The sequence below is a fragment of the Megalobrama amblycephala genome, linkage group LG2, assembly GCF_018812025.1.
Source record: "Megalobrama amblycephala isolate DHTTF-2021 linkage group LG2, ASM1881202v1, whole genome shotgun sequence".
NCBI classification, from domain to species: Eukaryota; Metazoa; Chordata; class Actinopteri; order Cypriniformes; family Xenocyprididae; genus Megalobrama; species Megalobrama amblycephala.
In genome coordinates, this window is record NC_063045.1 from 16663190 (window position 1) to 16675442 (window position 12253).

Sequence of the window (12253 nt, forward strand, 5' to 3'; positions counted from 1 at the left end):
AAGGCCTGATGAGATCTACGGGGAGGAATGGAGGAGACTGGAGCAGACACTCACCTGTTGCCCTGTGACCAGGAGGATGGAGCCCTCTTTGGCGTGCATCACCTGCCGGAAAACGTGGTCCAGGATGAGGAGTTCACTCCAACAGTTCTGGAGAAGCTTCATTTGGTCGTCAACCTGAGGAGAGACCAACAAATGTGTAAGAATGTGTAGATATTTTTTAACAGTCAGCTAGAAGTAGTAATTTGGGTAAATTGCAACTTTTTCAAGTAGGTGAACATGTTCAAAAAGGTGTTGTTAAAATTACCGACTTCGATGCCAAGTCGGTGCTGAAGTTTTAAAAATGTGATGCTTTGAGCGTTGTTGAGCAGATTCGTAAACACCTCTGATTGGCCATTGTGTTCACATGCTCAACAGATATGTCTGTGATGGGCTACAATGATCAATGCACGGGAGCGTTTGAAAGCACACAGAAGTGTTTGAATTTGAGGTTCGCTGATAGATCTCTGCTTTCAAACACTCCCGTGTGTATCTGTGTAAGCGCTCGGTGAAGAGCGTCATTGTTGACCATTTAGAGTACAACATGTTTCTGAAGCGTTGATCATTGTAGCCAATCACAGACATATATGTTAAGCGTGTGAACTCAATGGCCAAACAGAGGTGTTTATGAATCACATTTTTAAAATTTCAGTACAGACTTGGTATCGCGCAAATTAAAGAACACAGACAAAGCCGGATCATTTCCATAATGACCAATGCAATCTACCAAGAGCAGCGCAAATTAACACCTGGTGTAAGACTTTGGCTTTAATGCTTTTTTTTTTGGCTGTAAATAATGGCACAAATATCAGTAAATTGACTCGGTGAAGAGCGTCATTGTTGACCATTTACAGTACAACATGTTTTTGAAGCTTTGATCATTGTAGCCAATCACAGACATATATGTTGAGCACATGAAAACAATGGCCAGTCAGAGGTGTTTACGAATCTGCTCAACAGTGCTCAAAACGTCATATTTTTTAAAATTTCAGTACCGACATTAATCTCAAATGTTAAAGTCTCTCATTAAATATCCTCTTTTAATTGGAAATATGCCTCATTATGGAATTAAAATGGGTTGCAAATGCCATTTCATGTTGGTTTTAAGTCACAAAAGTTGTTGTTCAGTTAGACGTTTCCTACATTTGTCATTTCAGTGTTATTTCAACCTTCGACACTCACATCTCGCGTTTGTAGTTCGGACAACCAGTATGAAATCAATATTGGTCTTTAGGTCGCAAGAGGTCATTCTCGTGTGAACTTCGCCAAATGTCACAGTTTTCCACCGCTGTTAATTAATCTGTTTGTGGAGTGATACGGCTTCATTTATCCCTCATGATTAAGTGGCGTGTTCAGCGTAGCACAGTTAGGAGCACGTACGTTGACATGCTCTTGGATGGGAGTTGAACGGCTCCAACAACGCATTCATTGTCACCCTCCTTGGTTCTCATGGCTCCCTCGGTCAATCATTAAACGGAGATGCAGGAGGTGAAAAGAGCTCTTTGAGTCTGGTGTCGGCAAGAATGAGGAAAAGCACTGAAAATGAGTCCCCGTCTGACTATTCTTCAAACTGCTATGTTTTTGTGCAGACAGTCGAAGAGCTACATATGAAACGGTTTTGATTCTCAATTCACCCATGTGAAATGTTTACACAAGGGTCATGAAAAGAATACAGAAATGTAATGAAATTTAATGATTATGAAGTCCCGTGAGGACAGTGAGTCGGCTAAGGACGTGAAAATAATACTTGCGGTTTCTCAAGGCAGAGATAACGTGAATGAAATGCCTCTACTGCCTTGGGAGACTCCGTCGATATCTGTTTCGGATTGTTTTGACTGCTCGTGATTCTTGTTTGTGCTGCTCTCATAGTCATAACAAATGCTACAAAATCAATTTAAAGAATGTATTTCCAAATCCGGCAAAGCAAAAGCATTCTTGTTTGGTATCACTGCACTTATATCAACTGATTTACTGTACAATCAATACTGTATGACCTAATTCTCCAGGTTCAAATACTAGGACTGATTTTTAAGCCCAAGTAGCAAATATATGCATTTGGCATTGTTAACACATCTCGTGTATCTGCTAGCAAGGCATGCAAGTCAAACATGCCTGTTCTACAAAGAAACCTGTCATAGGGTCTTTTTTTTTTTTTGACAGGCATTCTCATCAAAGGCCTTGTCCCCTACATGAGCCTCTTATGCCCAGCGCATTTGGGTCATCAAACAGGGACGAGGCTGCCACGAGTCAAAGCAGGGGAAGACACAGCAGACCGGGGCCGCTGCCAGACACACGTCAGATGGGCAGAGAAGGCATCTCTGACCTTTTAAAGTGCGTCTGACACCGCTGTTTCCATGTCAGCTCGCTTCCCTTTGCACTGTCACAGCTGTGTGTAACGGCTCTGATGTGCACTTACAACAGGCAAGCTATGTCCTTTAACAGTGGAGGTAGTGACTTTGTATATAATGGCTATCAAATGTTACAATTTTTCTGTGTACATCATTCGTGAAAACATTTCTACTATTTTTAATTACTATTTTTTTTTTAAATCCAATGTTGATTTGAATTTAATTAAGAATTGATTTTTACTAACAATTTAAATTTTTTACTATTCTTAAAACAAATCTTGAACGCAACAATTTAAGAGAGAATGTTTTTACGTACAATTTATATGGAAAGTAGAGCCTTTATTGTTACAATATACAAAACCTACCAAATACGTATGAATGTTTGCGTTCATTGCGCCGCATTAATGAAACATGAGCAGAATGAATTTATTTCTAAATTGTTTGTAAAACAACTTTTTTTATTTTATAGTTATTAATACAATTTTCTAAATTAATTTGACAATTTACGGAAATTTTTTTTTTACGAAGTTTACACAGAAAATAATGGCACCTTCGTTGTTACAATATCAAATATGTATGAAAGTTTGCATTAATGGACCTCATTTTGTGTAAAATGTTTGTAAAACTACTTTTAATATTTTTAAGTAATATTGAAACTATTTCTGAATTGAATTCGTCAGTTTATAAAGGAGTGGTTTTGCGAACAACACGTATCAAATACGTACGACATATTAGCTTTATTATTCGTTAAACAATGCATTTTGTTTTTATTTTACAACCAGCTTACACAAAAATACATTCTACTCAAGTTTAATGAATGAGGCCTACTGTGTTTTAAAATCTCAATATGTATACCACCAAATACACCAGCAACACAGAACGAAATATGCCGTACTTTAATGTTTCACACTGTCGTACAGCTTTTGTGATTAGTATTTTTATTTCACCATGGATCATGGGAATAAACTCAATACTCACGGCAAACTCAAAGATTGTAAATTCAGCTGTATAATCATTACATGCTAAAAATAAGATTGCAGTCTGGTGTTAATGTTTATCTAGATGAGCAGGTCGTGTAAGGTGCTGGAAAAATATCTGGAGGTCAGCCAAATAAAAACACACTTATTGATTTCACTCTAGAGGCATTAAATTAGGAATCTCAGACAGCTTTTGTTTGACTGACTAAGAAGCCATAAACATCAAATCTGTTGACCTACACTGAAATCTCACAATTCACAAATTCTTTTTACATACTTCAGATACAAAAGGTGTGCTCATCTAAAACAGCTAAAACTCAGATTTTTTGATGTGATGCACTTCCAATGTTTCAAAATCAGAGCTTTTACATTCTCTCTTATGATAAAAAATGCATATCCTCCAAGAAACCAATTTAATTCCTTTACGGTCATTCAGGCATAGCTAGATCAATGTAGCGATCAATTGCTGAAACCCCCGTACTGCTCCTAAAGAAGACCCTTAGACCCTCAACGGCATGTTGAACGGCATTATGGAAATTTCCAAATGAATGTACCGTGACTATGTGCAAAGAACTACAGCCTATTTTTCCCTCATTTTTAATGTAAATGATGTGCAAATATGTCTTGTTGCATATCCAAAAGTAATATTTATTCATCATTGCCTGAAAGGGTTGACCGTTGATAATAGAATAGAGTCCAAATTGCCAAATATGAGCTTCTTTTTTTTATCCCACATGGTTTTGGTAGAGTGCCACAAGCATTGTTAAGGCACGAGTAACGAGCTTACGCAGCTGGAACTGCTTTTAATAAGTATTTTTTTGTTGTTTTTGAAGTGCCCTAATGAACAGATTAATAGAATCTCCTTGAGTGCCCATTAATGAACAGAACGAGACGAATGATTTATTTACAACTAAAGGCAGGCTGCAAGTATGCGGTCCACAATCACATTTGCATAAATACGAGAATGGGAGAAAAAAAAAGAGATGAGGAGGTAAAAAGAAAATAAATCCCATCTGAAATCTTTTGACCTCTTGGATGTGGATCAGTATGGCTAGTCGGGAAACTACAGGTGAGGTTTGAAGTGCACTTCAATGGTGCCGTCAGGCAGTGAGCTTTGAGTCACCTTCTGTGGACATCTGTTCATACGCTGGTACGCACACTTCCTTTCTGTCAGGCCGGCAAATATTATTTGATGTTGGATGTTTCCCGTCTGTTGGTGAATTTTTACAGCATTTTATACAGTTAATGTAGTTTATATAAGAAAAAAGAAACAACATAGATCATTATTTTCTGAAAAGTTTTTTTTAAGACGTTGCTAAAGGTCCAAGCCAAAAGAGCCATTTTTTCATGAGTATACTGTATATGATTTGGGTACATCTTTTTTCTTCCATTTAATCTGCCAGGGAACGATTATGAGTCCAATTGCTAAAGTTCATGTCACATTTTCAGTTGCTCAGGGAAATTTCGCGAAATCCAGTCATTCTAACAGGAATCCATGTAATCGGCAGATTTCGCTCATTTTCAAGTTGGTCACATGAATTCACCGTGTTGACCAACAAAAAGCTGCTTGGTTTGAAAGTGACTTCAGTGTGAACTGCACTTCATACATCTCTGTGCTATTGACAATATATGTTTTTTGAAATTTCATGAGCGCACCTTAAGAAATCTATTGCAGGGGTGTCGAATCCTGCTCCTGGAGGGCCACTGTCCTGAAAAGTTTAGCTCCGACCCCAATTAAACACCCCTGAACCAGTTAATCAAGGTCTTACTAGGCATACTAGAAACTTCCAGGCAGGTGTGTTGAGCGGAGTTGGAGCTCTGCAGGACAGTGGCCCACCAGGACCAAGTTTGGACAAAGTTGCCTAAATTCAATTCCAACAGATTCCCTAATCTCTTTATCAACACTAACAGTATTTGGAAACCTATAAATGTACAGTTACTCTCAGGGGAGATAATATAAGTGTCCCTGAATCCCCAGAGGAAGTGCTAACAATTTATGCTGAGGTGTCACATTCTGGCTTCCTCTTTAGCCGTCCCATGGGAGCTGATCTGACGTGCTTTGGATGCTTGAGACTGAAGAGCCTGGTTTATTTGGCTTCACTTTTCCCTGATCTTGTGGAAATCTCCAGGCTTGTTTGTCATGGCAGGGCCTCTGTTTGCTCTCTTGCTCTCTTGCTGCCAGGGGGTCTGATAAGCATGCTGGGACTTTGAGCAGGTGGCCACCAGCCGCTGCGGCCGCATTGCTTCATACCCGTGCTCCTCTGGGGGAGCTGCCTGGCATCTCGCTCTCTCTCCGGACTTATTTTAGAGTCCAGCGTTGCTTCATATGGGATAGAGCTCAGTGAAAGAGCATTGCAGGAGTTTTGTAACTTCACTTATGCGATCTAAAATCGGGACAAATGACTGACCGTATACCAGTAACTGATAAATCCATAGGTCCTGTTTACACCTGGAATTAAGATGCGTTTTGGGTGATCAGATCACAAGTAGATGAGGGAGACATACACGTTTACATCAGTCTTTTTTGTCTACTTTTAACCACTTCTGTCCTGATTTCTTTGGGTGCAGCAGGGTCTATTGGTGGGTACAAGTACAGGTTCTTTCAAGCTAATGGACAAAATAAACTCACGCAATTTACATATGAACGCGATCAGAGATGATGGAAAAACATACGGAGAGCAGCAGCTTTAGTTTCTGCTCTGACAGACGCAAGATGACGCTGAACATGGCGAGTGTGTGTTAGAAATCAGGAATGGTGAGAGAACATTGTGCTTGGTACATTTTTCATCTTCAAACTAAACTTGGGTCTCCAGCCGACAAAGTTTAAATCCCATCTGGCTAGTGCACGTTTCACATTGTTTATGCATTAGTTCAGTAGGCGGAGAGTAGACGGTCTTTTGTGGTTGTTCAAACGCATTTGACCACTGAGCGTCTACACCACGAAAGCAATCTGGTTGAATGCGTTTTCAACTACCTCTGGAAGTGGTCCAAAGTGGACAAGCTCAATACGTTTTAGACCCCATTTACACCTGTATTTAGCGTCGTCCGCTTGTGATCCAAATCGACCAAAACACATCTTAATACCAGGTGTAAGCAGGACCTAAGATACAGTTTACCTAAAAATGAAAATTTGATCATAATTTATTAACCCTCACCCTGTATAACTGACTGTCTTCTGAGGAACACAAAATAAGATGTTTTGAAAAGAAGCTCTTTTCCATAAAATGAAAGCATATCGCCAACAAGGGACATAAAGAAGGGACGTAAAATTGCTTTAATAGTCCTAAAAATTCCTAGTTTCTCATAAGTTGAGGCAGGGGGCAAGATTTTTAGTGAATGAAAATTTATTTTCGATGTGTTCCTCACAAGAAAAGCTATAGTATGACTTCAGAAGACCATTTTTTTTGGCCCTGGCCAAACAATGCTTTCATTATGGAAATAGCATTCTTCAAAATGTCTTATTTTGTGTTCAACAGAAGAAAGAAAATCGTACAGGCTTGGAATGACATGAGGGTGATGTGTAAATACGAAATAGCTAATTTAAAGTTGTTATTTTGTGTTTTTAAACCCGTTAATTTATAGCTGTTACATTATTAAAATGTGCTCAAAATGTTTAGATGTGTTGCGTGTGGTGTGTTACAGCCATCTAAGAAAGGCTAGATGAAGAAACCGACTCTCAGCAATGCAAACTATCCATGCTGTAATCTTGAACCAGTGATGTTGTGTCCATGGGACGCATAGATTATGTAGGCTTTCACCGTATGCCTGACAGCAATGTAAATTGAGATGACATAAAATATCTTTGGGAAAACATTTGCATTCCTTCTAGTAGCTATATTTGAGAAGACCTCATGGTATTCTTACTCTGAGTGTCTCTATGAGGGGGGATAAACAGATGCCCATAATTCATGTGTTAGTGTGCAGGTGAGCAGGTTTGGGACTCGTCCAAGGCTAGCAAGCGGACACCGAGCAACTCAAAGGAGTGACTGGCTGATGATGGGGTTGGAGGAGGGGTGTTTGATCGATCGCGACGAGGAATAGAGATTGATCAGTTCCCACGGTGACCGCATTAACACTCTCCCGAGTGTGACTCCTGACCTGTGAAACACCCAGAGTTTGATCAGAGCCCCTCATCACGTTGACCCACGATAAAAACCACACACGTCGGCATTCAGCAGGGTTTAGTGGGACATCAAACATCACAAGACATCACGGAGATGAATGAGACTATAAATGCTTCTTCTAATTAGTGCTCAACTGATATCGGCTTTGCAGTGGCCGATATATATATATATATATATATATATATATATATACAGGTGTATAGGTATAAATGGCTCTACTATTGCTGGGATTTTTAAAAAATAAAGGGAAAAAGAAAGAAATCCACACCTGCTGTGCTGTGTTTAGCTGCCAGCAGTCACATTCTACCTCAAGGACACTTGGTGTGTATCTTTTCAGAATGAAACTGAAACAGGCTCTTGCAGTCTGGTCTTCATCAATATAAAGCAATACTGCCACATACTTGGCTAGAAAAATGTAGTAATTAATAAAGAACTGCAGAGTGCATATATATACTTTACTGTACTTTCCTGCAGGGTTTTCTGTTACCTTTAGATGCTATGATTAAAGACTAATTAATTTAATAAATTCATTAGCAGTAAAGTGGCAGCCATTCATTAATGAAGTGATATTCAATACAACTCTACAACCTTTTTTTGGTCTGCATTCTTTGCAAAACTCTAATAAGTCTCTTGAGCAACAGCACAATCCAGAGAGAATGAAAGGATGAAATTAGGTTATGAGAACGAAAGAAAACAAAAAAACTTTTCCAAACCTTAGGCCATTTATCAGTACACTTTAAGTCCATCTGGGCAGTTGTTTCAAATAATTCACAGAGTGAATTTAAAGAAAAACAAGTTTCTTCCAATGGATCCGAGGGCTTAACGCTGAGAAGCTATCAACTAATTATCAAAAAAACACAGCAGCCCTGATCAATTATTCAGCTGAACATTAGACTCCTAATATACATGCAGTCATGGGAGGGAGGAAAGGCTCTCTGAAGTACCACACACTACGCTACTTTACCCCAACCCCCCCTTCCACGACTCAGTGAGAAAATAATGCTCTCCAAATCCGCAATGAGTTGTGCACGCCACGTCGAGCCGGAATCGATCGAGTTTCTCAATCTGCACGCTGCGCGCACACACATATTCACACATGGTGTCTCGCGTTTAGAATGATCGCCGTATTTTTATTTGATTTTATTTCCCCCGTGCTGTATTTTCCCCTCAATTCTGCGATTTATGGGGGTCTTTATTGGCGACGGCTGTCAATATTTATGGCTTTTGTGTGACACGCTGACAGACAACAGGAAATGACTCTTGATTGGCTCTGTTGGGAAATGGGTCCAGGTAGGCCGGGGCTCCTGTATTATTTAGCTGAGAGATGCAGTCGCCTACCGGAGTGGCTTTATGCGTCTGTCTGTTTTTGTCCGTAAGAGAACTGACGCATCGCCATTAGTATCCCCGTCTCTGCCTCCACATCTTCTGCTCTTATTGAGGCAGAAAACAAGAGTTGATCTCTCAATGTAAATAGAAATTCAGACATTTCATTCATTTTACGCCCTATTTAGAGTAGCTTTCCAAAAATAGTTCTGTATCAATGCTTTTTATTTGCATGCAGTTGGATTAATTAAGTCATAAGTGGTATTGTTCAAATGTTTTTATTTTATATATATTTTATATATTATGGAGCCCCTAAAGGGACATGGTGAAGGAAAAAAATATGAGATTATTTAAATATATGAGATTATAAAAATTATTTGTCAATGTGAGAAACTTTGTGTTTGCTCGCAAAGCACACAAAAGTTTTGCAAGCGAACAAAAAGTTTCTCGGGGGAATGGAAAAATTTTGCAAGTGAACGCAAAACATCAAACATATTTTTTCCTCCCATCGCATATCTTTTTCCATTACCTTGTCTCCTTAATATATACAGCTATGAAAAAAATTAAGATTTTTTCCATAGCTGTATATATACAGTACAGTCCAAAAGTTTGGAACCACTAAGATTTTTAATGTTTTTAAAAGAAGTTTCGTCTGCTCACCAAGGCTACATTTATTTAATTAAAAATACAGTAAAAAACAGTAATATTGTGAAATATTATTACAATTTAAAATAACTGTTTTCTATTTAAATATATTTGACAAAGTAATTTATTCCTGTGATGCAAAGCTGAATTTTCAGCATCGTTACTCCAGTCTTCAGTGTCACATGATCCTTCAGAAATCATTCTAATATGCTGATTTGCTGCTCAATAAACATTTATGATTATTTTCAATGTTGAAAACAGTTGTGTACTTTTTTTTTCAGGATTCCTTGATGAATAGAAAGTTCAAAAGAACAGCATTTATCTGAAATACAAAGCTTCTGTAGCATTATACACTACCGTTCAAAAGTTTGGGGTCAGTAAGAATTTTTATTTTTATTTTTTTTAAAAGAAATTAAAGAAATGAATACTTTTATTCAACAAGGATGCATTAAATCAATCAAAAGTGTCAGTAAAGACATTTATAATGTTACAAAAGATTAGATTTCAGATAAACACTGTTCTTTTGAACTTTCTATTCATCAAATAATCCTGAAAAAAAATATTGTACACAAATATTTTGTACAATTGTACACATTAAATGTTTCTTGAGCAGCAGATCAGCATATTAGAATGATTTCTGAAGGATCATGTGACACTGAAGACTGGAGTAATGATGCTGAAAATTCAGCTTTGCATCACAGGAATAAATTACTTTGTGAAATATATTCAAATAGAAAACAGTTATTTTAAATTGTAATAATATTTCACAATATTACTGTTTTTACTGTATTTTTAATTAAATAAATGTAGCCTTGGTGAGCAGACGAAACTTCTTTTAAAAACATTAAAAATCTTAGTGGTTCCAAACTTTTGGACTGTACTGTATATATGTATATTTGCTATATCTATCTATCTATCTATATATATATATATATATATATATATATATATATATATACATATTTCAGTCATGACAAGTTGACATGGTAATAGGTATGACAATGTTAATGTATTTGGTCTTGGCGGAATAGATCTGCTACGCTGCTGCTATAGATTATTGCTGCTGCTGATTATTGTATAGTAATAGTACGATATAGTACAGGACCTTGCTACTGCCAATACATATGCAGATACACTGCTGTGAGTAAGACAGTTCTACTGCACAAATAGCACATATCAATAACCCATAGCAGATTTATACAGGTGGAGCTGGGGAAGGTGGAGTGTTTTAGAGGAATTCTGAAGCACACTGCAAACTGCTATAGTGAATGTAACCAGCCATTTAAATGTGTTAGCATCAAGCTCATTGGCTGCTAAAGTGACATGGACCAATCAGCTTGTGCCAAATAGTTAATGCTGTAATTATCGTCAGCTGCGTTAAGCACCCATCAGCCTGCACCATCTAGAGTTTCATGACTGAAATATGTATGTATATATATATATATATATATATATATATATATATATATATATATATATATATATATATATATATATACACACACACACACACTGCCATTCAAAAGTTTGGGATCAGTAAGAATTTTAATGTTTTTAAAAGAAGTCCTGATCCCAAACTTTTGAACGACAGTGTTTACAGTATATACAATATAAATATTTTTTGTATAATTTATATTTTTTTACTTATTCTTACAGCATTATAGTAATATATATTGAATTTTGTTTCAAATTTGTTTTCATTTTATATCAGTATGTATATATATATATATATATATATATATATATATATATATATATATATATATATATATATATATATATATATATACACATACACACACACATTTTAAACAAAATTCAGTATATACTACTATAATGCTGAATAGCAATATATATTGAATATTTTATGTATTTTATATTACAGTATTATATATACATATGTTGTATACATATATATACACACACATATATATATACAATATATAAATTTGAAAGAAATTCATTATATATATATATATATATATATATATATATATATATATATATATATATATATATATATATATATATATATATATAGCCATTTTTATGGTCATAGAATTGTTATAATTTGATTTTGAGCCAAAGACTTTGTAATTTGTGACACATTGGTATTAAGACTAGCAAAAAGTGAATTGGATAACACCAGATTGGTCTCGTGCCAAAATGTCTCTCACTTGCAGCTGCAGACCACCCTCCTTCCCTCCTTTCTTGAGCCTTGCAAACAGGTATAGAAAGAACTCAAATGCCTCCTCACACAATCTGAGAGAAGCATTACTGTCTTAACTATTATGTCCCAATAGTGTGATTTGCCATTTTTGGCACTGCAGCATTGTAATGCAATGCTCGGATTTAAACGGCTGTCAACACGTCAGTTACTTGAGTGTCCGCCTGGTGCAAATTTGAAAATTTTTCCCCTCCTGTCGTTCAGAAATCATGAAACCTTCCTTTCATCTTCATCAGGGGGTCAGGATAAAGAAAGAATGCAATTACGAAAACTATTCTGAAAGTTATGCTCATTGATGTAATGTGTTTGGAAACGTTTAAAACTGCTGGCCAATGCCAACGTCTCAGACTGAACCTACACTATGAGGCAGAAATAAAAGATATAAGGCGGTTTAATGAACAGGTGGCTTTGTCTTTCTCTTGACGCCTTGGTGAACATTTCTTCGCAACTGCGTATAACGTTCTCCAGCTGAGTTGCCCATGCCGTTCATCAGGAGCAAATCCATTCACAGTACAGTTAAATATAAGTGTAAGCCTAGCCCACATGCTCCCTGTCTTTCTGACCGCAGTCCTT

At 37.0% G+C, this 12253-nt stretch overlaps 1 protein-coding gene and 1 long non-coding RNA gene across 5 annotated transcripts in view; one reads left to right on the forward strand and one right to left on the reverse strand.

The window, feature by feature from the left end:
- Positions 1–12253, reverse strand: part of nr5a2 (nuclear receptor subfamily 5, group A, member 2) — a 61500-nt gene that overhangs the window by 25038 nt on the left and 24209 nt on the right. For all 3 annotated transcript variants that reach the window (XM_048183122.1, XM_048183121.1, XM_048183123.1), the window contains one exon: positions 55–174. In XM_048183122.1, the coding sequence (XP_048039079.1) occupies positions 55–174 (120 nt within the window). The remainder of the gene's footprint in view (positions 1–54; positions 175–12253) is intronic.
- LOC125263844 overlaps positions 1–12253 on the forward strand; it is a 36523-nt gene that overhangs the window by 14538 nt on the left and 9732 nt on the right. Inside the window, exons 4-5 of one of the 2 annotated variants that reach the window (XR_007183913.1) lie at positions 73–196; positions 2197–3997. This is a non-coding gene — a long non-coding RNA (uncharacterized LOC125263844). Of the gene's footprint in view, positions 1–72; positions 197–2196; positions 3998–12253 lie in introns of those variants that run through there. The other variant, XR_007183914.1, reaches the window with a different exon arrangement.